The 27,373-nt window shown below is 36.6% G+C and overlaps 1 protein-coding gene, 1 long non-coding RNA gene and 1 pseudogene across 3 annotated transcripts; 1 reads left to right on the top strand and 2 right to left on the bottom strand.

Annotated features, from left to right (window-relative positions):
* The first annotated feature begins 8,539 nt into the window (after window positions 1-8,539).
* On the top strand, window positions 8,540-11,361 carry LOC113333685. The gene is made up of 3 exons (XR_003352193.1): window positions 8,540-8,727; window positions 9,492-10,394; window positions 10,952-11,361. It is a non-coding gene; the product is annotated as an uncharacterized LOC113333685 (long non-coding RNA).
* Window positions 11,362-12,298: 937 nt separating this feature from the next.
* LOC113333540 (U1 small nuclear ribonucleoprotein 70 kDa-like) lies at window positions 12,299-17,003 on the bottom strand. 2 transcript variants are annotated; one of them, XM_026579975.1, is made up of 11 exons: window positions 16,778-17,002; window positions 16,584-16,698; window positions 16,410-16,489; window positions 16,226-16,301; window positions 16,076-16,140; window positions 15,925-15,987; window positions 14,107-14,188; window positions 13,842-14,004; window positions 13,525-13,602; window positions 12,703-13,287; window positions 12,299-12,621 (listed from the first exon to the last, which is right to left on the bottom strand). In XM_026579975.1, the coding sequence occupies exons 1-10, from the start codon at window positions 16,889-16,891 to the stop codon at window positions 12,726-12,728; spliced, it is 1,398 nt and encodes a 465-aa protein (XP_026435760.1). In that variant the 5' UTR covers window positions 16,892-17,002; the 3' UTR covers window positions 12,299-12,621; window positions 12,703-12,725. The 2 variants fall into 2 exon arrangements, with proteins under 2 accessions (XP_026435760.1, XP_026435761.1); XM_026579976.1 differs by having other exon boundaries at window positions 12,314-13,287; window positions 16,778-17,003.
* A 315-nt stretch (window positions 17,004-17,318) lies between these two features.
* LOC113333541 lies at window positions 17,319-24,822 on the bottom strand (annotated as a pseudogene).
* Between the last annotated feature and the right edge of the window lie 2,551 nt (window positions 24,823-27,373).

Genomic DNA, 27,373 nt, shown 5'->3' with positions numbered 1-27,373 from the left:
AATTGTGTTCCTGCAACATGAAGAAGCAGAGGTAACGTTATTTTAAACTAGGACTCAACCTGTGTCGTAACGATACGGGACATTTTTTGTTACACCCTTACTCACAGTCGGTAAGGCCAATATTGTTTCCAAAGAAAACCCTCATCGACCATGTTATCATCAAAATATCTAAAGAAGTGCACGGGTTTTATTCTGAAACTTCTTTCGTTCTCATGGGATTAGTTCCGCACACTGACCGTATTTTTTGTATTCCATTTTAACCTTGAATGTGGGGTACATGCTTAATGCTAATACCCAATATTTCTCGCTTTTGCTCTCCAATACTTCTTTATTTTCTTCTCTCCCCAGCATTTATTTGTAACTGAGGTATTGATAAACATCAAAAATTATTTAAACTGATTATCCCAATTAGCTTAGATGTAGTGCTCGTTGAGCAGGTGCTCTTAGTATCATCTCATTATAACAGAACTTGCAAAGGGCCAGTATAATAACAGACCCCAACGTTAGAGAGGTTTGGCCGTGGAAAAATACTGGGTCATATTTTTGGCGGACAGTGTAATTTTTTATGAAAGATTTTTTCCTTTTTTTTTATTTGCTGGAAAACTCCATTTTAAGTGGATGTATTCCGAATGTGTATGACAGTTATCATCCATGGGCGGGAAAAAAAATTGAAATGCCAAATGTCTCCCCTACTTAAAAGAAAGATTAAAAACACACAAATTGACTTGAACCTGATAGACACGTATAACTCAATTATATGTATTGTTAGCGCTCGATTTTGTATTTATTATGGCTTTTTATGTTTTTGTAGGTGTTTTTGGAGAAATACACTTGTGCGGAAAAATTGGCTCGAAAATGATATTTGCACACCCGAGCGAAAGTACTGGAGGCACCCCAGAAATGCGTTAAAGGCACCCTGGAGTAGTGTTATTGACACCCAAAAGGAATTGATAAAGGCACCCAAGTTTCGGTTAAATGCACCCCACAAATTACTAAGGGTGTCCCTGGCACCACTGGATTTAGGCAGTCGTATATTGGATAGGGGGCACTCATCCCCTACCTTTTGAAAAATAAAATTGGAGGGAAAGCTAACTTTCAACAGCGAATTGCTGGATCAGATTTTGAAGAGTGCTTGGTCGGAGTTTTGCACGTATTTGGGTTGATATGAACCTGTTAGGACAAGATAGGAATGGTAAGGGTTTGGAATCGTTAAAATAAGAAAGAATTCTTGTTAATTCCCGAAACAGGGGAGAAATAATATCGGGTTCTCTGTTGATGGTTTCGGGAGCGATTTTCATGGAGTTAATCGCGGGCATGGGTTGATTTCAAGCAGTTGATATAAAACAGGGAATTTATATGTGTCAGAATGGATTAAAAAGGAAGGTATACATATATCTCGTTGAAACAGAAAAGTGAATATCTCGGGTGTTTGGAAATTACGTGAAGGGTTGGAGCATATATCTTCTTAAGATTTGATCCTATCGATTTTAGGGAGTTTAGATGAATAGAGACACCGTGTAAAGATATAAACAAAGGAAGCTTTCACGGACTTCCCTAAAACAGGGGTGAAGACAATATATCGGGATTTTCGGGTGTTATATTTGGAAGATAAATGGGCATCAAGAGAGAATATCTTTTCTGAAGATTGAATTTTATCAATAGGAGAGTTTTGAATAGCCATAAATGCTAAATAGGGGAAAGAAGAGGGAGAATGAATCTTCGGTGACTTGCAGAGTAAACAAATGGAAGATTAACTCGTGAATTTTGAGACTGCCGTGTATAAATAGTGTGCTTGAGACCCAGAGAAGGGGGATCAAGAGTTGGGGGAAGTTAGTAGAGGCTGCTGAGCCGAGAAGAAGAAGTGCAGAGAATCATCTCTGTTGCTGCCATTGAAGTGAAGAACGAAGAAGCTGAAGAATAAAGACTAAACAAGTCAGTCGCATAAACTGTTGTTCTGCTCTTTTTGCAACAGACCTTTTGGCGACTACTGTTAATCTCTAATGATTATTACTTTGTAACGGTGACTTCTGTAACGACCATTAAGTGTTTCAGCTTCGCTGTATTATTATTTCTCCTCAATAAAAACACTTTTTGAGCCATGTTTCTATCTTATGAGTGTGTTTTGAGCATGATGAGCTAAATCTCATCACTGGGACGACGGAGGAAGCCTTATTTCACAATTGTTTAGTAACTATAATTGATTCCTTATGATTTTTTGCACTTATTTTAATTGATTTATGATTTTCACTAATTAGTTGTGATTTTGTTTGATGGTGTATGCTTAGACGTAAGAGCTTTTGATGCACCATGCTTGTGATTTACATCTAATATTTTAGAAATCTACCTTGGCGAAGAAATAGAGTCCATAAAAGAGCTACAATTGTTAAGAACCAATATATGCATCACTCGATTATGATTAATGGTGGAATCCTAAGTCTCACTTTCTCCCGATATTGCTACCATCTTTTTGTATATATTTATTAGAAATAGAATTTAAGTCTAGAATCGAGTCTTCACAAGTCTTAGCAAATGATACTTTATCTTACAACCTCAAAATTACATCAGAACCAAATGAGGAATTTGGGATATAACTAAAGAAATTGCGAAAAATATTTGTTCATTAGTACATGAATTATTCTTTCAATCAATTTCTACTTGTGACCCCTATTTTCGGAGCCCGTCAGCTTAATTGGTTGGCGTCCCCATGATAGAGCATAGTCCACGGATGTAGGAGCAATAAATAATTTCAGCAGGCCGTATTGCATTCCTTGTTAATTGGTGAGCAAAAATAACCCCTTGAACTACAAAATAAACGAAACGTTCGTAATTAGTTAAGTTGTATTCCACATAGGTATCTAGGTATTGGACGTAATGAAATTCTTAGCAAAGACAAATGTTTTGGTCGAGAGTGAAGTATGGATATATAGATAACGGTCTTAAGATCATAGCAAAATATGGTCCAAAGATCATACGATTCAAAGAAGATTAAAATTATAAAACAAGTAAAATAATAATAAGGTCCCCCCTCCCTTTATATTTTTAAATATTATTTTATTATTAGTTTATTTAGTAAATTCCTTTATCTAGGATTGTTCCTTCCACCAAGATTCTCTTGGATTCTAATTTTTGCTTCAAAGACCACATGATATACAAAATAAATAGCCCCGCTACCATTTCGTATTTATACCATTTAATATATTAAAATATTATTATTGTAATATTTCTGGTCTTCACATTAAAATCCTACTTGGTCTTTACACCACATTTAGGTATTTTAATCAAGATTAAATTGTACAAAATATGTCAGAAGGACCAACAAAAATACAGAACAATCAGGAATGGTCTCGCTCCCACCAGGGTGGCCCATGCACCACCATGACTGGTCCAATTGACTGTTCCGTTTGCCACTATGGACGTTTCCTTCTTTACACCATTAATTGGTCCTCTTTACATCACTTGGTCGAATCTTCTTGCTACCAATTGATCCTCTTTGTACCATTAGGATGGTTCCATCACCACCAATGGTCGGTGACTCTCCCACTGGTCGTTCCTCCTTCTACCACGCTTCGATCGATTATTCTACAATTTTAGGTTTTACTACCTAATGCTCTGACGAGCATATTCTACTTTGGGTTAAATACCGATTATTTTATGTTGGTCCAACTATCGATATTCTAATTAATTATTTTATAATGATGTTGGTACCAACATTTTCATTAAAAAATCAATTGGTTCAGCTACCAACATTTACCTGTAGGTATCAATATTTTATATTGGTCTTGCTACTATTTTAATCAAATCGGTTCAGCTGTCATTATTTCATTGGTCTATCTACCAAGACTTCGATTAATCCTGCTACATAAATAAAATTATAATCTCTTTGCTTTTCTATATGAATCACTTTCGACATGGTAGATCGAGATTAAATATTTTATAAATATTACTAACATTAGTATTTTAAAACGTATACAATTTCATGTCAAATGATTGACGCATCAAATCTGTTAAATATGTATACTTGCATATATGTAGGTCTTTGCTCCATCCAGCAATCTCATCATATCTATGTCATCTAGATATCATATTGCTGCCTTGGCTGGTACTATGATATGCCACAAATACCATATTATTGTCGCCTCAACTGGCATTTAATATGCCAATGCTATCAATAGAATTCCATCAGATTCTCTACGTCTATGATATACAAAGCATCATTGTTTGTCTCAGCAGACACTTTATGCTTCAGTCATTAGTATAACGAGTCTCTGTAAAGCATGCCAGACTCATCATCAAGAAACATGCTAGATTCATCAATATACTAAGACTAGAATCTAGATTAACAATTGACCAAATAAATACACGTCTATAAAATAGACTTAACCATGCTCGATATATCAATAATCTCACATGGGGGATATTCACTGGGGTTTTGGTCTGGTGGCCTACAACATGTGCGGTGTAGTAATACACCCACGATGAAAAAGTGAGTAAGTTGTGCTGGCAGTTTAAGGACCAAGTCTCCCTAATGAAGCGGACTGGTTTCATCATAAAGTCCATTCCATACTATTCAACTTTTTTTCAGCTGTCACCATTTACGAGAGATTACTATGTTAACTACCTACAGAAATATTCTTCAAACTATCATAATAATATGACAGTCATATCCTGGAAATAACATACATAAGCTTTCTTTCAGTTCTAACACAGAGATATCACATTCAAAGCAGTAAAACACATCCCATCATTGGCATCCAATCCATTGATCACAACACCTTCTCAGCTTTCTTCCCTACAGATCGACCATTTTCCTTCCATTGTGACCGAATCGATGCTGGAACGGTCATTTCTTGGTTTAGGACAGGATCGTATAGATTGGTGTCTCGAACTCAAATCACTTCCATAAAATACATTTGTTTAAGAGTTTATACGACTTTCTCTTACTAGCATCTGCATACTCCACCATTTTACCTTATAACCAGCAAAATATTTTTTTCCAGAACAATGTCATAATCACACTAAATTCGGAATTAAAAGAGTATATATACACTGAATTGTAGATTTGTAAATCAAAAACAAGCATAACCACATCTCGTCTCAAAAGAACATTCCACTTGCACCGTTACCAAAATCTTGCACTGTTGCTGAAGTCTTCCTCGTCAAAGCTCAAATCTCATTTTTCTTTCAAAATATTTGTCGTGCACATGCTAAGTTTTCCTTATAAGTTGTGTTTTTTCTATGGTTCCACCTTATATGTTCATCAATCATATTCTCTTCTGATTTTGATTTTCTATATGTTTTGTTCTTACAACGTAGGCATAATTATGTAGTTCAGTTAACGAGCATACAAGGTTTTTATGTGGTTCAGTAGTAAAACCTACGTCAACTGGAGGATTTACTTTATGTTTAGTTGAGGTTACAAAAGTGTAGAAGATCTATCCTCTCAAGACCAAGAGGAGTTGGGCAGCAGCCAACTATATATATCTCTCTATTCTGTTCACTCATATATTTTCCAACCCTTATTGTACTTAAGTTCTCCACGTATAGTGTGACACAATTTAGTGCATAACAGCTCATCTATATCGCTACCTAATTAGTCTTCCAAAGATCTGGTTCGGCGAGACAGTTATTGGGTTACCATGCATAGTTTTGGGTCCATCAAAGAAAAAGTCATCTTTGTTATTGTTGATCATCATCCATTATTTTGAGTTTCACCTATTTGCCACCCATACTTTTCCTATTTGTCATTCCCTCTGAAATTCTAAAGTTATTCTACTTTCCAATTCGAAACTTTTCTTTTTACCACCTACAAAAGTAAAAATAAATTTGACTATAACTATTATCACACTTATTTATCTACTTCCTCAACAATTTTATCTTGTTCTTCATCAATCTCCTTTTTCATTAATTATAATACACAACAAAATAAATTATTTATTTTTTTATATCGTTTAGTTCACTAAGAAATAAGGGAATAACCTCTAAACTATGGGTTATTTAATGTCTGGTACCCAGCAAGTGTCCAACACCTAGCTTTGGTACCCAACATTAAAATATTAATGGTTGGTACCTAGACCAGTCGTTGACCGTCAAAGTCGACATTTGACCATCATATATTTTGTTTTTTCATTTTACTTTTATTGAAGTATTATTATTTTACGATTTTACCCTTAAAGAAAAAGGGTTGTCTTTTTCCACATCTCTTACGCCATTTGTTTTCTTTGTAGCCTCAATTTCATTCTACTGCTTTTGATGGAAAAACAAATTTCATTAATTTGTTCGGCAGAGTTTTACAGTACATCGATGAAGAAATTACATTAAAAAGTACAAATAATGATAACATCTCCTAAAATAGAAGAACTAGTAAAGTACATTAAAGGTACCCAATACATATATTTCCATTGAAGATATCGATGTTTTCCTAATGGTTACTAACTTCAAATTGAACTATTTTGATTTTTGAATCTTTAATTTAGATTATTTGATCTTCAGATCTTGAATCTCCACTGAAAAGGAGCAATACGCCCTGAACATCTTAATCAGCATCATCACTGGTATCCATAGATCCTGGACTTAAATGTTTGGATTTGTGTCACGCCGGAATGAAGCATCCTTGATGATATACCCGTGTATATCTGTATAAGTGAACAAATCGCCACAAAGGTTATTGAAATCTGTTAAGATAACATATAATAAGAAATCATAATGGCAATAACAGTCCATTAGACTATCACAAGAAAAGAAATAAAAAAGAAAAAGGGAACCCTAAATTGTTGTATATCTTTAAATCAGCAATTAAGCTTTATTTAGATAACATATCCTAATACTATTGTTGCCAAATCTATCATGAATCCTACGAATCAAAATAGATTTGACAACACAAGATTTATATAAAGAGAATTTAGTTTTCTGTAAAAATTAGGGAAAGAGAAGAAAACAGTGATGGAGAATTATTAGGACAAAATGGTTAGGAATTGCAGAGCGTTTGATTTCAATCTACTACAGACTGGTACTTGGATCAGTTACTGAATTATAAATGACCCAACAGTTCATATCCTTCCCATAATCGATAACTACTCTTAATCTTATTCAAGCTCCATCGATGATCATCACCATCAATGGCAGCCACCATCATTTATATGATATGACTAATTAAGATGTTAATAAAACAACCCAGGGATTCAGTAGCGAACGTGAAAAAGTTCTATGCAATAGATTAAGAAATCGAACACAAACATTATATAAATGTAAACGAATGAGCTTACAAATTTTTGCACATTGAAAAGCCAACGTAGTATAAATGCCCAGTTTTCAAATATAAGCGAATTGGAAGTGGATGGCAAAGAGCATCTCCGTGACTCCACCTAAACCATATTCCTTCACCACTCACACGGATCTCTTAACTAGAACTCTGTATATGGGCGTGGTTTGAGAGTGACTAAGAGATGGATAAGAAATTTTAGCTTATTAGGGATGAATTGGTAACTTTAAGCATCTTTATAATAAAATTTTGATAAAACAAAAACAAATTTGGTCAAACGTTGATGATAACGGTCAACGGCGGGTCTAGGTACCAATACTTAATTATTTAAATGTTGGGTACCAAAACTAGGTACTGAACATTTGTTGAATACCAAACGATAAATAATCCCTAAACAATTAGTATCATGGAAGATTCCACCACTAAACTCTATGGCAAAGTATTAATATATTAATGGATAGTATTAAGTGTGTAAATAAATTATGGAAGTAATCAATTTATCGATGAAATGGGTTTCAGATCACATAATCAAAACACGTCGTCCAGACTTTGACGACTAATGATTGTTTTTGAATTTCAGTGACATATAAGATTGTCTGAAACAGTAATAGCCGTTTTTAATTTGGAACTACAACTTTCTGAGTTTTAAAATTTTATTCGTCATAATATGAACACGATTATCAGATACTGGCGTGTCTTTGATACCTACGGATATATTAGTGTACAACTGGAACAATGAGGACGATGTGTGTATGGACATCATAGTCGTTTCTCCTTTCATAGGAGGTGGGGTGCGCACCTTTGTTCCTGGTAAGGCAGTTGATGATGTTGTCGCTCGAAAAAGAACCAAATATTTAGAGAAGTGTACTTCTCTGGGTTTTCGTCTTGGTGTGTTGACTTTTTCTACTACAGGGGAGTTGAGTAGTGACACTGTGGAGTTTCTGAAAATATTACGCAACTATATGGGTAGCCATGATGCGAATTTCATAGTGAGTGATTTTGTTTTCCATAGGATTGGGGTTGTCATTCAAAAAGGGATTGGAGCCCGGCTTGTTGTCAGGCTTCCATATTGTATATATAATTTGAGGCCAATTTAGAAAGTTGTGGTTAAAAGCTGAATAAAACTCGAATTTTAGAGCTTTTGGCCCCACTTGAGAGAATATAGACCAGTAGAATATGTGGGTTTTGAAATAGAATATAGACCACAAAAGATGGGGTAGGTGATGAGTACTTTCCATGTAATATACGTACCCTAATCTTTTTCTCTAAACCATAATCTACTGCCGCATCTTTTCCTCTCCCTTATCTCTTTCACTCTTTCTCTCTCACAATTGTTTATTTTCTGATATCTTGGGTTTCTTCGTTTCTTCATTAAACCTTTTTCTAAATGCTTTTGATTGCTTTCTTATTTTGCAGGTACCTATTCTTAACGATCTTAATGATGTGAGCTTTTTCACAGAAGTTATCAGGTATATTAGGGTTCTTTTGGTTCAATCTGGCTAGAATTCTCTTTTTAATCTATATTTTGAGCTTAGATCACGATATATCGTAACCCACGGACAGAGGTGAAAGTCTAAACCCAGAAGTCATAGACTACATTTTGTTTTAATCCATAGAGTAACTATGGAATTTCGAAAACGAAATATTGGTAAAAATCTAAATCCAACAATTTTTTGTTTATCTGTTTCTTCATGTATGATAATATTGAAAAGATCAGGACTACCTCTTACCCTTGCAAATTATATTAGAGTGAGGTGCTGGGGTATTTACACCAGGGTACAATTAGCAGCATCGGTATAATTGCTTCATTTATCATGTTTAACGATTCTTATTTCTTTAATAAACCCCTATTTCACGATCAAAAAAAAATAAAAAAAAATCATGTTTAATAAAAGAACCCGAACAACGAAGTCCACAAGGCAGAAAATATAGGCTCTGTGCTTTACTCCAAATATGCAACAAAATTGGGCTCTGGATATTCTAAAAGGAATTCAGGGGGATACAAAAACTAGCAAAAAAAAAAAAAAAAAACTCTATTGCTAGAGTGATATTTTCCTCAGGATAAGTACATTCTACAAAAACTACATGTGCCTTCGAATTGTTTGTCGTTACCAGATATTCTAGATGGAACTGCTATCATGTCTTCTTCTTCTTCTTCTTCTTCGCTGATTGGTTGTATGTTTAGTTTATGTCTTTTCAGTGTATTTAATTTGGACATAGTTTTAAATTACAGGATGGTTCTGTGTCAATGCTGAAGAAAGTTCTCAAAGCAGGCTGAAATTATCAAAAGCTCAAGATCTGTCAAAGCCAACAAGTTGCAGTCAGCAATTGCATAGTATTTTCATGTTAGTGGTAGCTCTAAGGTACGTGTATTTTACATTGGTTAGGTTAATGGTATCCTCTCACTTATGCAAACTGTGAATCACTATCAATTGATTTAGAGGATAGATGAAGGAAAAATTGTCGAACTCTCCATGCTATAGAGGGAGAACTGCTGCTCATAGTTGCACAAGGTAAGTATTGGTACATCTAAGGTTCTTTACACAATCCTTATATCCTGTTATATGTATTCATGCTAACCCAGTTCAAACAAGACATTAATACTATTCCAATTTATGTTGCTGCTCTGCTAGCTTCAAGTAAAGGTAACTACATAGTCATGCTTAATCATATGGCAGTCATTAATCTCGGTGTTCATATATATCGGGTGAACTGGAAAGTTGCATGTGCATTGTTCTGTTTTGTTTCTTTTGACAAGATGTAGCTGAGAAGGACTCTGTCCAATTGGCTTATACGGATGCTGTTAAACTTCTTTTGAAATCAAAAAGAAATTCGAAATTCATGTACTGACATTTGCCTGCGTTTTGTGTGTACCGTACTTTTTGTTTTTGATAACTTGAATATTATGTGATCTTATCCCGTATCGAATTGTGGACCGATTTACCCTACTTAATATTTGTAGTCATCTACGGTTGCTCTGAAACTTCAAATATCATTATCTGAAATGTGTATTTGAAATCCGGTTGTATTTTTGTGTAGCACAAACAAATTAATGGTGGCTGGTGCATTTCTCAACTGATGTTGTGCATAAATTATTACAATGGTTGGAACTACTGATTAAATTGGTCACTTTGAGGTAATATTTTTTTTAATCAGAAGTTGAAAAATTAAAATTTAATTTTCGTTTTGTTCGGTTTGGTTCTGTATATCTTAGAAAAATTGGGAACTACACTTTGAGGTGCAACATGTTTTACTAGGAATTGAGAAGGTTAGATTTAATTTTCGTCTTGCAAGAAATCTGTAGGTCTAACTCCTTAGACTGATAGCTCTGTCATGTATCTCAGAACTTTAGCTTTACCATATGAAACACAAAGTCGGTTTGTATCTAAAAATCGACCGTTCCAGTTCCGTCATGTGAAAGTTCTATTTCTCTAAGACTGATTTCCTGAAGCACCAGTTTGGCATCTGAGCTGAATAATTTAAAAAAAAAAAGAACTATTACAAATAATGAGGTGAGAAGCAGACAAGTTAGATTAGGACTCATTGGTGAAGCAAAGCTTTTTCTGGAGCCTGCACCAAATCTGGATGATGGGAAACAAGAACACATAACAAAACGTATGTGCATCAAATTGAACTGAACTATATATCGCTAACTCATTAAATGTTTGTTGTATCTGAATGTTGATGTTGCAGCAATTACTCGCGGAGTGGTCAAAATGCTTGAATTGAAGATCATTTGTCTTCATTAGATAAGAGAAATTAAAAAAAAAACATGAAGGAGAAGTTTTGCATTTTAAAATTGAAATGTGAAGCGTGGAGAAGAAACATGGTGATCAAATTTCGCCATAGAGGCACTATAGACATTGTTACGGCCTTAGACATTTCATGCATTATTGTTTAAAGTTTACATACATTCATTATCTTTTTTGAAATAGGATCCTCATAACTTTACTATAATACTATATATCACAAGAAAGTGAGAAAGCATGAGAACGTTTGAACGACACGTCGTCAATGCAATTACATTGACTACCAAAAACAACTTAATTCAATACATGATGCATGGAGTTGTTTAGAAATAATATACGAATCTGTTAGTTTTACATTTTAGCTTCGAGTTCTCAAACATCTACTGTAAATCTTTTCCTGGCAAGAGTATACAGATAACATCTTGGTATGAAATGCGCAACATGCTTCCTCGGTGCTCTGACTTATTCAGAACTTGGCTGGCTAAATCAAGATGGGTATGTTATTACTCTTTATACCAGATATGGCAAACCTGACAATAACCTATGGACTTGGCGGTCCAACTAGCTCTGGGCCTCATTCGAATATTATTTCAGACATTTTTCCGTCAAAAATATAAACTTAAGCCCGTGCAAAGCACGGGCGAGACACTAGTAACTCTTGTAATTCTTTCTCTCCTGATGAATAAAGATTTTTTTTTAATTAAAAAAAAAGAAAAATAAAGATCACCAACTTAATAGGAAAGAAAAGGTGTTGCTTGTGGAAGAAGTGGATGATACCGGTAGGGAACATGGGTGCTAGAGTTTTAATAAGATGAAGTCAAATTATATGAATGTGATATTATAAGATCTTTAAAAATATATTTAGGTGATAAATAGGATTATTATATGTGGCAATTAATGTGGGTGGTAATTAGTAAACCGTGGACGGCAAATAGGTAAAACGTTGTTTTACATAGGATCAAAGTTCCAAGTTTCCAAGAAAGGAAGACCACCACACTGCTAACAAGTAGAAAAGCCCTGCCTTTGAAGAGTGATTCTACACTCACCATGAATGGGAACTGAAAAATACACCGAGAGGGGAATCAATGGACGAGCACACCGCCCTCACCATTGGGATTATCAATGGGAAAAATGTGGGGCTCTTCTCTATCTCACGCTGTGATTTTCACGGGACAAATATCTCTTTCACGGGACAAATATCCCCGTGAATCTAGCATTTTCGGACTTTAAATTATTCAAGCATTGCCAAGTAATTTTTTAACAAGTTCATAAATCAGAAAAGCACAACAAATTTGACAGAAACACCTCAAAAATGTGGTATGTAGTTTGAAGAATCCCATCGGAAGTTCATAATAAACAATTTAAACACGATTCAGTTTAACAATTTAAACACAACACACTAATAAAGACAACAAAAAACAACCACGACCACGAAAAAAAGCCTACAGAGATGTGGTTTCGAGAAAAAGAAAACTAAATGGAACCAAGTTTGAGGCAATCAAAATACAGAACACCCTAAATCCTTGCTCTGTGGACTGATTTGCAAGCACAATTGGGATAAAATACACATTTGTCTTTTTTCTCCAGTTTGTTTCCTTTGCCATACTAGACAACCTGAGTGAAATTATTATTACTGTTAGACATGATAACTAGAAAAGAGAAATAAGGGTGGTCAATCCAGCTTTGTAGACTTACTCATATCATATGGTTACAGCCCCTTATTGTTCATAATCTCGACCATAATCCCTGGTTCTCTCCCTTTCACGCGACTCAGAAGTTGCACGGACATCTTCATAGTTCTCTGGCTCCATCTGATCATAGCGGTCTTGCTCAGCATCATAACGATCACGATCGCCCTGAGGCTCCATATGATCATAGCCATGTGCAGATTCCCGCTCAGTCTCCCTGTCCCTCTCACTATGCCGGCTTCGTCTGTGCTTTGATTCAACACGATCATAGTCTGAATCCTTGTCACGGGAACGGACACCATCAACCTCCGAATCATCTCGCTCATGATCCTTGTCCTTATCACGGGGGCGATCTCGACGGTCACGATCACGCTCCCGGTCTTGGTCCGGTTCAGAGTCACGAACACGGTCTCGATTCCGATCACGTGTACGATCATGATCACGCCCACGGTCCCTGTCTCTGTCTCTATTCCTGTCACAGTGTCTATCCTCTCTTGATTTACGGTCTCGTGGTCTGTCATGGGACCTCTCACGAGGTTTCTCATGTTCCACATCTTTATCTCTCCCCCTTTCACGGGATTTTTCTCTATCCCTGAAACATTACATTTCAGTGGTTACTGCATATTCATTGCAAAAAAAAGAAAGAAAGAAGGGAGAGCTGTTGCACTCAATAGAGACCTACACCCTATTTATGGAGGGGAGGTTTGGTTTTTAACTCACACTAAGAGGTAATCAACAACAACAAAAAAAGGCCTTTAATTCACAAAGATCAAAGAAATTTTAAAGACAACGAAAGAAATTAACTAAAACACTCTAAAGAAAATCCTACCGGTCAACATGGCGCTCTTCTCTGTTCCTTGGTTCCTCTGATCGAGATGGTCCTCCAGATGCTACTTGCTGAGGCTCTCTGTGCAATTACGGGAAACAACTCAACCAAGGGTACTAAAAACTAATATACAGAAGGATTAAATTACAACGGCAAGTAAACATCAAACACGGGTTTAAATTAGATCGAGCGACATGTGGTCTACTTGAATGGAGACAACGAATTGAATACAACTAGAAATTCTAACATGTTTGCTAGTGTGTTTGCAGTAATAACCAACTAACTGTTTCTAAAACACAAGAAACTGGAGATGGCATTACCTGCCAGAATACTTCTGATTGACTTCTTCACCCCCAACCCTGGTTGATCCAAGACCACCACCCAGTCTGCGAGGTCTCCAGTTTGGAACAGTTCTACCACGTTCCACATCCACGAGGACTCGTTTGTTATCCAGCTTCCTCCCATCAGCTTGCTTATAAGCAGCTGCACGATATATAGTGTTACCAGCCAGATACAGGATTCCAGAATCCGAAGTATCAATGCATAGAGAACTAATACAAGAATAAATAACACACAACAATAAACCTTTCATATCTCGTGTATGGGCATACTCAATGAAAGCATAGCCTCTTGGCTTATTCGACTCTTTGTCTGTTATCATGCGAACCTGAACAAGAATTAAGAGGAGATCAACAAGACATGCAAAAAGCACATGGAAAAAATGTCATTCCTAATCAGAAATTACTCTAGTTAAGGGACCTAGATGATTTTCAAAATTTTAGATCCTAAATGGCACGGCAGACAGGCACTATGCCTTACTAGCCGTGCTCACCTTTTACGGTTTACAGCTTCACCACGGAGGATGCATCACGACCATTGCTACAGTTGGCAGAAAATTCTGAAGTATAGCTGGTTTACCAGTTGCAGGACAGAATTACCATCCCCTTACCAGGAAAAACCTATAATTACCAAATTAAGTAAATAAAACATAGAAAAGGAATACCAGGGTGGTTCTCCGAAATGCTGGTGGAATTTTGGTTGACCTTTATACTCAATATCAAAACTTTTCAGTAGCATTATATATGTAAAATACCCATAATAGAAATAACAAGAAAGGGTTGTAATACTCCCGACGTGTATTTTACCTAGCACGAGAAAAGAAAGGAAGTTGTTGCTCTCCTTTCATTTGGCTTGGAAAATTAGTCCAAAAGGCACTAGGAACCACTACCTTGCTCATTAAAGTTTACAGCTTACCCATGCAGAATGCAGCCCAAGTCATTGAAATTGAAATGTGGAGATGAAGATATGACTGGAAAACAAATTGTGAAACTGAATAACCGTCACCTTACCAGGGTGCTAGATAGAGAACTAAATACTACCAATAGAAGACTAAAGGTTTGTTTGATTTGTTGCTGAATGTCTAATAGGAGTAATGGCTGAAAGAGACAACTTTTGCGATGAAAAATGGCTCAGTCATGCCATATTCAAACCATTCAGCAAAGTCAGCCAAAACACAAACACATCCTACAATATTACGTAAAACCTATACCATCATTAGCCACAAGGATACCTGTTATTACAATATTGACGGTAGCACCAAATACTCGGTGACTTTACATGGTTTAAATCCCATGTGTCACTGGGCTCACTTAGATGCACAGCCTTAGTCAGCACCCACAGTGCATTACCCTGCTGAAAACACTAATATTACCAGGCTGAAACATCCTTCAAAGAACTGTCTTTCACTAGTCACATCTCATGTTGACCCAACGAGTCATTTTAGAACAGGTAGATAGGCCGAAGTATTCCATTAAAAGTCGAATAAGGGACTCCTTCATTTGATATGCTTACACCATAAAAACTGTAGCCGCACATACTGGGTTAACTGTGTGGCAATTAAGTTGAAACAAAACACGACTTGCCAAACGAGAAAGACGATTGAAAAACGCACAGTACCAGATTTCCTTCCAAATTAAAAGAAACATATAACATCGTTTTATAAATGCCTTACAATGTCGGACTAATTTGAGCTTATTCTAATCAGAAATTTCTTCATCCATGAAATAAAGAATAAAAAAATGAACATGCTTAAACAACACATTTATTCTACAGAGACTTGAATTTATTCTTCCAGTATAAATGAAAGACATCGTGGAAATGCTATGGGATCCTAGTGATTTAGAGAGGTAAGAAATACGAATAAGAAAACCTCAGATTGGAGTTCCCATATGCAACATAATTTATCAATCAATAGAGCCTCTATATGCACTCATGACTTCCAAATGCTACAACACAATTTTACAAGGAAGAAAGAAAATGGTCTGCAACACACTGAACTGCTTACCAAGGAAGTCAAAAGGCAATAACCTGAACATCTCTTATCAGATGTTCTAAAATACTTACCCGTTTAACTGTCCCATATGAGTCAAACTCCCTTTTGATTCTGTGCTCGGTTGTCTCATAATTCTGCAGCAGACCATAATAACTTTAGATAAAACCAAGAAAAATCTACACTTTAAGCTGGGTTAAAGGAGAATAGCATGTGATCACTTACAAGCCTTGCCACGAACAACGTCTTATATGGATCACCCGTTACATTTGGATCATTTGAAGGATCATCTAGCATTGCACGTAAAAAGAAGTAAGCTACTAAGATGTCGATTAATTCACAAGCCACAAAAAAAGGGAGAAATTAAAACACTACATTTCTCAAGCTCATCAGCCGCCTTTTTAGCACCCTCTTCTAATCGTAGTTTATGAACTCTTGCCCTTCTTTGCACCTATCAACACCAACATCATATCCCAAGAAGTTAGATGTCAGAATCAGGTCAACCAATGGACACAATAGGAAGCAATGAAACACAAAGGCGAAAGGTAGTTTCACTTACAGCAGTTTCACCTTCCTTGACAGGTGGAGAATACTCGTCATCTCCGGGTTCAGCAAATTTCCCAACAAATTGGGCCATTCCTTGAAAAGAAAGAAAAATCAATCTTAAAATTAGTAACACATACAACAATCATTAGCGAGATGAAAATGAAACCAACACTAAAATTATACACACCAGTATATGACGGACATTTCCTTTTCTCAGGAGGCGGTTTGTATTCCAATGGTGCTCGTGGCTCGAACAATTTCAGAAGATTATTTGTAAGACCAGTTGGATGGCTCTGACCAATCTGAAAGGGACCAAAATATAAAATCATAAAAACATTTTTTTTAATCTAGTAGCTATAACAAAGAAAATTATTGTAATACCAGTTTTAATTGAAGAACACTCGCACGAGTTTGAGCTTTAGTGCGAGCTTGAACTGCAGCAGCATCTCTGCTGCGATTAAACGCATTGTTGTTGTTGCTGTTGAAATCTCCCATCTTTCTATAAGAGATTGAGTTAAATTTCTAGGGTTTCGTATGCATCTAGCGATTCTCCCTCTCGACAAGGAAGAAGAAAGAGAATGGAAAAATATAAGAAAAGGGTTTAGGTCTGAGTTAAATAGAAAGCGGTGCGGATTGATGGTGTAGTACAATAATTATATTGCTAGTTGACTCGGGTATTTTGTTCAACTCGTTGTCCAAACAGGTAAGGCAACCGCACTCTTTAATCTAGTGCGAGTCCGCGTTCAACTCTCTAATCTAGTGCGAGTCCGCGTTCAACTCTCGAGAGAAAAGCGCACCTTATTGTCAAATACCTATAGTTGCTTTACGTTGGAAAAACAAACTGCACACTTCTCGCAGCCAGAGAATTGTTTTGCCCGAACCGAACCAAAACTTTATCGATGTTAACTCTTCAAGGCAACACTAACCAAAAATTACGATAGAATATATTTCATTCTGCCTAACACTACCAGCCCAAAGTCTACTTTACAATAAAACAGAACACAAGGTAGTTTTCTATGGAAAACAATTCCCTAGTAAGAAGTAATTCAGAGAAGCAATCAGCCATCTCCGATCCGAAAAACAAAAACACAGGCAGTTTACAGATCAAATAGAATTATGTACGCACACCAAGTAGACTCTCCTTTCACCACCGGGTATTGTAGTCTAGTGCCCCAAACTACATCAACAGTTTAAGATAAACAAAATGAAGACACACAATGTGGTCTATCTCAAACCCTATTTTCCAACTTAAAATGTGCATTCTCTTCGTCTAACATTAAGGGCGGTGTAGAACACCCGATGGACTTCGTTAACTGGCCAGACTTTCCTCTCTTCATTGAACCACAAAATTAGCCGCTGGCCACGATCTCATGAATAGCTTCACAGACAGCTTGGTCTTCGGATCTAACAGCAAGCTTCATGGCTACTTGTTTGGGCCCTTCAATACCAAATGATAATCGAACAAGCACCCTAATATTACCTACGAATACACCAGATAGTAAACATGTGTGTGACCTGGAATTGTTTGCAACGACTTCTGTGCCCTGCGAAAATCCAAAAAAAAACAAAAAAAAGGAAATCTCAGCACCCATATGGAGTCAAGTCTTCCAGAAATACATTTATGCACTTCGTTGTGAAAAAAAAACTAAAAATCATAACTTATAATGAGAAAATCAAAATTATGATATCAATAATAGGGTACATTCATAGATCTCAACTGACCATGTGTACACTTCGTATCGCTAGGCATGAAACTCCTACCAAGTAATCCTAGGACCTATTTATAGGGCGCATGGCACCCATTTAGGTGAAAATCTGTGTTGCAACGATACAGATATGGTATCGGATACAAGATACCAATACGCTACTATGATACACCAACTTGAAAAACTAAAATACGGCGATACGGCATACTCAATATTGATCAGTAGTTTAACATAAATATATTATATATAAGATAGAAACTTAACAAAATACATACATGTGTTTGCATGATCAAAATATAGTATGTATGATTAACCTCACTGGAGAGAGAAAAAGTCTGGATAAGAAGGAAGAAACTCTAGAGCAAGATCAGTGGACAGATTTGGAACTAATATTTTGTCACTATAGTTAAAACTTCTCATAGAATCTAGTAAAATATCTAAATTTTCTATTATTTAGTCAAAGTTTTCTAACTGAGTTGTATCTTGAAGTATTGGGAGTATTAGCACGCGTATCCGTGTAAATACGTATCGATACGGCTGAATTTTTTTTTTAGGCGTATCTTTGTAACACAGGTGAAAATGAATTCAGATGGACACATTGCACACACCAGGTAGAGATTCATTTTGAAGGTCAGTGAAAGACGACACCATCACAACTGGGAGATGTTAAATTGTCGATTTCAGCATTATTTTGAGGGTTTTACACCCACGGCTAAGAATATAAGGCATTGCCTGCCCATGTTATAAGTGAATGCAGAAAATAATGGTACAGGACTCGATATTTAAATGTTTGTTAGGTGCAGACAGAAAATTGCATGCTCCAGGTAACAAAAACTAACCTCGCAAGGCTGCATCCCAAGAATGTTAATGATTGCATTCACAGCTTCTGCCAAGCTCTCCCTCACACCAAGACCATACTCATCCACCTTCTCATATTCGTCTCCCATACTTTCCCATGCATTTCTAAAATTAGAAACCCCAACTTTCAACATGAAATCAGCTGAACCAACTTCAAGATCTTCTAGTTGGTACTCATCTTCAACACCATCATCCTCTGCTTCACCAGTACTTGGGTCAACCTGAAGGTTACCGACACAAACATGCATAAACTTACGAATACATTAAAAACAAAAACAAAAAAGTGTGGCAGATACTATTTGTTAATCAGACACAAAATTAACTATAAACTAGACCCCTACTACTTCAAGCATTTATACATGTTACCTGCGTACCTGCCTTAGAAAAAGACAAGGCGTGTAACAGTAGTGAGATTGGTTTACATAGGGGCATTTAAATAATTTAGTGGTTCAGATACATTAATATATTCGACATTTGAGGATTTTCTATGCTTTTCTAGACCTATTACAAATACTTCAAATCAGGTTTGACCAAATTGTCAACATTAAATTTCATTGGAATAAGAACTTAGATGTTTGTGCCGTTTACTTGCTTCGATGTCATACTTTGATAAGTAAGATGTAAAATTGATAACTTCAGCAACCTACCTTGCTTCTAAGCCAAAGTTCAGAGTTGGAAATGCAACAATACCTCTTTAACAATGAACCGCAGTGTGTTTGCAAATTTCCCAACCACCACGCCTTCTGGCTTCTCAAAGGCCACAAAAGTTTGACCAGGAGAATCATAAGGTAGGGATGCCAAAGGCTTTAATGACACTTCAGAGAAATCCTCCGCTTCAGAAGCATCCATAATAACAGTGACCTGTTCATAATAAATGGCTAACAGACATAAGGAATTGTTTAAAGAATAAATACAGAATGCTCCGCTGAAGTGATGTAATCATACATTTTCCAAAAGCTGCTCCGGGATAGTGTTTGTGCAGTTAAACTGGAAGACAACATGCCCATCGAAGATATGCTTAACAACATTGACAGAATATTCTGTTTCAGCTTCTGTAAGCTCCACAGGAGCAGAACTCTGAAGAAAAATATAAGGAAACGAAAAGATAATCAGGATCCCATGAACTCAGCAATTTCATGCCAACTTTAGAAGTATCATATAGAGGTAATTTAGGAAAGCAACCTTGAAAAGCTTTCCAAAATGTGAAAACTCTGGAATAGAGGAAAGCATCTTCTCGTATGCATCAACAGTGGACGGCGGACCACTGGGAGCAGCACCCAAACCAGATGCTTTTTTACCAGGAGCTTTTTTCTCAGCTAACGACTGAGATTTGACCTCCTTGGGTACGAAATTAATGTTGAATGGTTCTTCTGTGGGCTCCTGTATCCATATGATACAGATGAAGTAACTGAAATATTTAAGAAAGTAAACAAAGAGGCTGAGCAAAAACCTACATAGTTCCTTAAACTTGACTCGAGATTGACCAAGGGGATGTCCAACGAGCCGAAGACGAATTCCTTCTTATTCTCATCAGTTTCACCAACAGAACCATCATCTCCAAGAATACTCAGATAGAGAGTTGCCCTATCACGAACCTGCGGATAATATAAGCACAGAAGAACTAGTTAGTATGAATTTCGATCGCCATAAAGCAGAATATTTTGAAGTTTATGGACTTGCTAACTTCTAAAATGTGGTCACAGTACCAGTAGGTCCTAGGACTTTGGCCCCTTGGACCTACTACGACAGTTAGTATCTGGATTTACTAGCATTATCGGTAGCGTTACTATTATTGTTTATTACTGCTTTTATCTATGTTTCTGGATTTTCTGACTTCGAAATGGGTTTCATTTCTAGCCTACCCCAACTTGTTTCGGACTAAAGGCTTAGTTGTTGTAGTGGTATACATTACCAGCTAATCCAAGTACAAAATAGGTCCTTCAACAGCATCACAACACTATTCTACTATCGGATTAACAGTACAAGTTTTAATCACACATCACTTGTCAGTGTCCTTCCATGCTTAGTGCTTACACTAGTTGCTATTTATACAAAATTGACAACACTATTCTACTGAGTCCAAGATTTTAGTGTTGCATTGATTCAAAGGTTCGATCCAATATACCAACACAGAATATTAAAACACTGGTACTATTAAGTGGAAGTTACCTCATCATCATTGTCATAGAGGCACCTTCTCAACAAAACTAGAATACGAGGCTGCAACATATCATCCAAGAAAATTCCCACCAAACAATGAGTAACCATCCTTTTGCAAGTTGAGAATGTAACAAAAAATTATAATGTAACTGTACCTTCAAAGAATCAACGGTTGCACAAAACTTTGCCAATGTACTGACAGCACAAGCTCGTACAGTTGCATTCTCCAGAATAACCCGATTATTGATATACCTGATGTATTTACTAGGATCTGATGTCTTTGGCCCTTCGTTCCCCAAAAAATGCAGTATCTAAAAGTTTGAGAAACAGAAGAAATAATCAATCTATAATGCAAAATTACTAAATTAGAAAACTCTCAAACAGAAAATAATCCAGCAAGAGATAACTGGGTTATATTTTCACCTGAGTCGAAAGATAAGTGAATTCACAATCCTCAATAAATTCACAGAGATGAAATAGCCCACTCTCTTTGGCATCTGGTATATTTCGTATAAGAATTACAATAGAGTCAACGATTGCTTTTTTATAATCAAACCCTCCTTCTTCCCTAAGAATGTTGCTTAAGAAGTTCATCCTGGATATCCATTCAAAAAGGAGAAGGTTAATCCAATCCAAGGAGGAAAAAAAAAGGCCATAGAGCTGTAAGAGAGAATACGGAAAGGAATTTAAAAGCAGTTATGAAAAGTGAGTCTGCATCACAATGCTCTATATTAAGTGGAAATTTAAAGACATAGAGATCGAGTGCTTCCACCACCACAATCTTGAAACTCGTCGGCTATATCAGACATAAAATTTGTTATTTGTTTCATCAGAGCGATCTACACTTGACTCATTCCCTGTCTTCAAAAGTGTAGTTAGGCTAGGTTAGCAATGCTTTGTTCGGATCTGAATTAAGCTCTCCATATCTATGTGCAATTGGAACCACCATGGGTTGTGTCATTGCAACATGAAATGCATAGAGAGGAGACAAATTACAAATACGAACTGGGATGTACGAGGGAGGTACAGGTAACAGACCTGGATACGAACTAGACTCTGCTACTTATGGTCCAACTCTCTAGCATCAGGTATTTCGCTTGAAAAATGGGCTTGTTTTGTTTCTTTTATTCTTCTGTCACTCTACATTTTGAAAAGTTCATAAATCCAGGTAAAAGGCAATTTCCCATATTTGCATAAGTCTAGTAAGAGAAACATGCAATAGTAACTCTTTGTACTATTTCCTTGCTACATCATCACTTAGATGTTTTTGGCAATATATCGGTAATTATTAGTGCCTGAAAACTCGTAAGTATAAACTCACCCGTTCCCCTAAAATGGATGAAATAAAGTTCGCACAGACAGCCGTTGGATATCTCGTATTGCTAATTAACAAAGTAGAGAGAGATTATTCCGATTCATACAGAAAAAGTAAGCTAAATAAAAAGAAGAGCCCAACCTTGTTTAGAGTACGAACAGCCAAGCAAAATCTTTAGAACTGGCTTAGATGAAATTAAAGAAAAGCTGTAGGACAGGATGGCAGGAGTCAGTTCACGGTTGGTCACACCATTAAGCTCCGTAATTGCCCTAGCAGCTTCAAATCTCACCATTTCTGTTTATGTCGCAGACACCATCCAAAAAATCGTAAAAAGGACGTCTCCAGTTTGTGAGATGCCTGACTCACGTATAACCTGTATGCAGAATTGTTAATTAACTATACTTGATAATGCTAACATATTATGATAATTGACAAAGAAGATTCTAGGTGGCAAGATGTACCTGGCTAGTGTACCGAATCAAGAGGCATTGAGCCAGCGTGACCTAAAACAGTTCCTCTTGTTAAGCTGGTAACTAATTTGGCTAAACAGCAAGCCTGTCATTTTGCCGTATCTGCAGACATGCTCTTTCGTAATCAGTGTTCAAATTAGAACTTACATAGAGTATCTTACATAAGCAAGTGATCCAAGTGTACCCGACTTTCTGTACTGAACTGTTTCCAATTAAGATATACCCAGAAAATTTTTGCCGATGTAGTAGCTTGGATATATATATTCTTTTTCCAATGAGCCCAAACTCATGGTTAGGTCACATAAATTAGAAGACATTGGCTAGGATATATGATACGAGTTAGTAGCTTGGATATATATAGTAGGATGTTTAGATCAGATATTGATGTAAGGTGTAGGTTCTCAACTAAGGTTTAAAAGTTCTACAGTCCACTAGTTTAACTACTACTAACTATATAACTATAAGAAACTGACATAGACAAGGAATGAAAAAAAAAACCACGTAACGAAGTCAAACAATTAAGATTCCCCTACGTAATAAATTAAGATTTCCAATCAATTGCTTAATCAAACAATTTATGAAACCAAATGCATTACAAAACCCAGACAAAATAAAACCTCAGCATACCTGGTGAAGGAGAGCCAATGCATGGAACTGTACAAGAGCAGCCCTTGATTGAACTGCTTCTTGTACCTCATTGCTCCACCTTTTCACAATCTCAGGATTCGTCTATAGAAACAACATATGATTAGATAACAAGCAACCAGTAACATTGTAGGAATACGTCCAAGCATGAGGCATATGGTGGTACCTGCAGTAAGTGAATTCCACTAACAAGAGCAGCACTAGCAACGACAGGGTTCTTGTCAACAATTGCTTGTTTCAAATACCTTTCTATTTGAGTGAGAAGAGTCCCATCGATAATTCTAGAAAGAACACGTATAGCATTGGCCCTATACATGTCGGTCTTGCTATTCATATCTTTCATTAACGAGCTTGTAACAATGATTACTTCATCAGAAGAAGGGGATAGTTCCTTGATAATCAAATAAACCATCCTCCTAAGTACCAAATCCTTGGACTGAAATAGCTTAGTAACCGAGAAGAACACTCCTGTAGCTTCAGCCTATAAATTACAACAAAACTCACAAAAGCAAAATAAAAACTTTGGATCTTCCAACAAACCAAGTAGCAATCATTACAGAATAACACAAAAATACATATATTTCAGAAACCTAACCTTTGTAAGTGTTTCTCCTTGATTTAGTAGATACAATAGTTTCGTGATGACCTAAATATATTACAGAAAACACAGTTTAAATAGCTTCTCCAACGACTGTAACCTTCATTTAAAACTGTAAAAACAAGAAAGAAGGTAAAATGAAATGAAAACCTGAGAGCATCTTCTTGGATCAAGCTGAGAATCATTGAAAACCCTAGCTTCCTGAAGAACTGCACCCTTTTCAATCCCAAGGAAAGGAGAATATTCCCCTGTAAAAACAACACAAGCAAATTCTCAAAATTCTTGCCCGAACAGAAATTACATATAAGATCTGAAACCGTTAGATCCCCTAGTAAACCAGAATGATATGAACGCTCGATCTGTACAAAGAGCTCACTGTATCAAATAATTAAACCTAATTAACAGATATTACAGCTCAACTTCAACTCCGTTCTTCATCCAAATCCACATGCAGTTCAAATCAATGACCAAAAATCGAAATTCAGGAAAACGTTAGGGTTTCAACAATTTACCTTCATCATCACGATCGTCATCCTTTTTCCCAATAGGTTGAGACATCGCCATATTAGGGCTTCAGAATTAACTTAGAGTCGAGTATGAAGAGACAGACGATTCTCTCTCTTTATCTGTCTCTCTTAACGAAAGTGAAGTTTGAGCGGAGAGGGTTGGATGCAGAAGTAAGTTACGGGTTCACTAATTACTAAAATACCCAGCTATGCCGGAGAATGGTTTTCGCGGTCTTTGAACTCGCTGATTTTGTTTTCACGGGGGAGTCGGATAGCCAAACATGCAGTGGCAGATCCAACTAGTAGCGCATGGCAGATCCAACTAGTAGCATTATAGGGGTGAGCATGTATGGGTATGAATCGATTTTCGCCTCATCGGCATCCAATCCATTATACTACGGATTTCTAATTTGGCATCCGCAATCAATCCAGATCCAACGGATTTGCATCCAATGAATGCATGGATTGGATGCAGATAATTCAATGAATTTGTTTTAGTTAAAATTTATAATAAAAAAAATAAAACTAACATAAATGATTCCTTATAAAACCTACGTATCCTATATACATGATTTTTAAAATCGGAGTTACGATTCCAAGCGTACGATTCGATTGAAAAAAAAGCGTACGATTCGATTGAAAAAAAATTAAAACGATCCAAAACGTATCATTGAAGCGGTTTTCTCTAAAAGCGTACGAGTTAGATTTGGAACCGTCTATTCGCTTCAAATGTGCGATTCACGGTTTTGTTTATTTCCATCATTTTACTGACGAAACTCAATTTGAACGGCTAAAAAAGGGTCGGTTGATAACGCAAATGCATTTCTTCTTCCTTCCTCCCGTCTTACATCCACTATAGGGTTCCAAAAAATCCATCTCTAGTAACTTTTAATCCAACTTCTTCTTTCCGCTGGTGTTAATGTTAAGAACTCGAGAATCACTCGTCCATTTGATTTACCATCTGCATATTCTATTCTTCTTCCTCTGGTTTCAATTTCAACAAACTTCAGATGCAATTGCCATACCCTATCGAAATTACCGTGTTTCAGTTCAGATGAAGAACCCCCAAATTTATTGATGTTAAAATCCATCGCAAAGAGCTGATCCTGTAGTGAACACCGTCTTTAATTCTCTATGAACCTCAATCTCCGACCACCAATCACAGTTAGGTAACCATGAAGAGAAGGAATAAAACCAAAAGAAAATGTATATATATAGAGAATTGAAACGTGGATGCTCGTAAAACCACAGAGAATTGTGTTGTAGACTGTCGACTTAGACACGTCACGACATTTGTTAACCATTTTTATTTAATTTCTTTTAGCACTATTAGAGCGTCAACAATGGACGACCAAACCCAAATATTAGGTCCAGTGTATAGGCGTAGTGGGACGGACTATCGATCAAAATTTGATCAAAGATTAAAAACCAGACCAAATTTGGTCTGCGATCAAAACCAAACCCAAATATAGTCGGGCGTTTATATAATGTCCGTCTACACAACGGGCGTTGATATAATGTCCGCAATTCATCGAGCGTTTGTAAAGTTAACGCCTGATGTAGGGGCGTTCGTAAAGAATTCGCCTGGAACGGGCGGAGGTTAAATGTACGCCCCACTGTGCGTTGATATACATTATGCCTGACTACCAGGCGGGGATAAACTTAACGCCTTTAGTGGGCGTTGATATACATTACGCGCCAAGCTTACAATTAAGACCACTATCACATGGGGCGGGCTTTATACCTCCGCCCCATTATTTTATTTTTTATTTTTTTTTTATTTATTTTTTCTGTTTGAATTCCTCCAAGCGTAATCTTTATTAACGCCTGATTTCAGGCGTAATCTTTACGAACGCCCCATTTCAGGTGTTATCTTTATCAACGCCTGATTCCAGGCGTAAACTTTACCAACGCTCGATGTCCAGGCGAACTTTATATCAACGCGCGACCAAATTTACTCTTCTCCCTCTACGCCACACGACGGACTAAACCCAAATTTGATCTTTTTTTTTAATCTTTGATCTTTGGTTTTGGTCGCACCACTGCAGTTGCTCTTAGTGGACTTCAGGTGCTTGAATCACAAAGAATACTCTTTGTTTCTGATTCTCGGTGCTAATATGGAAAATGAAGTGGCACCTAAATTAGCTCTTCCTTTTTGGGGTCGTGATCTGTGATGATGATTTTTGTGCCAAACTCTATTTTTAGCTGTTTATTCTTCGGGTGGTCGGGTTTAGTTGCACTTCCTACAAAATGCTTGAAACGAAATTATTGGTCAACTAACGAGTTCTGGCTAGCATAAATGTAGATATAAAATATAGTACTTATGTGCTTATTAGTGAGTTTACATGTATGTAAATTCTTTTTTGGTTCATATAAAAGATTGACTATGAATCTACAATTCACGATTCAAAATACGATTCGATTCATAAAAAATGAAAAACGATTCGCGTTACGATTCACGATTTCACAACCTTACCTAACGATTTCATATATATATATATACAAATACAAAAAATGTCATGTACAACGCCCCAAACAAACATCTTAAAAATTTCTGAATGATTCGTAGCATTTTCTAAAACTATATAAATGCTTAATTTAACGGATATGGATGCCCAACGGATTTTCTTAGTTGCATCCGGGCCCGATCCGTCATCCGTTGGATTTTAAAAATTCCATTCGCATCCAACCCATTAACGAACGGTCCGGACATCCATCC

Source organism: Papaver somniferum, unplaced genomic scaffold (genome assembly GCF_003573695.1).
Source record: "Papaver somniferum cultivar HN1 unplaced genomic scaffold, ASM357369v1 unplaced-scaffold_133, whole genome shotgun sequence".
NCBI classification, from domain to species: Eukaryota; Viridiplantae; Streptophyta; class Magnoliopsida; order Ranunculales; family Papaveraceae; genus Papaver; species Papaver somniferum.
Note: the sequence above shows the minus strand (reverse complement) of the source record. Positions and strands in the feature narration are given on the sequence as shown.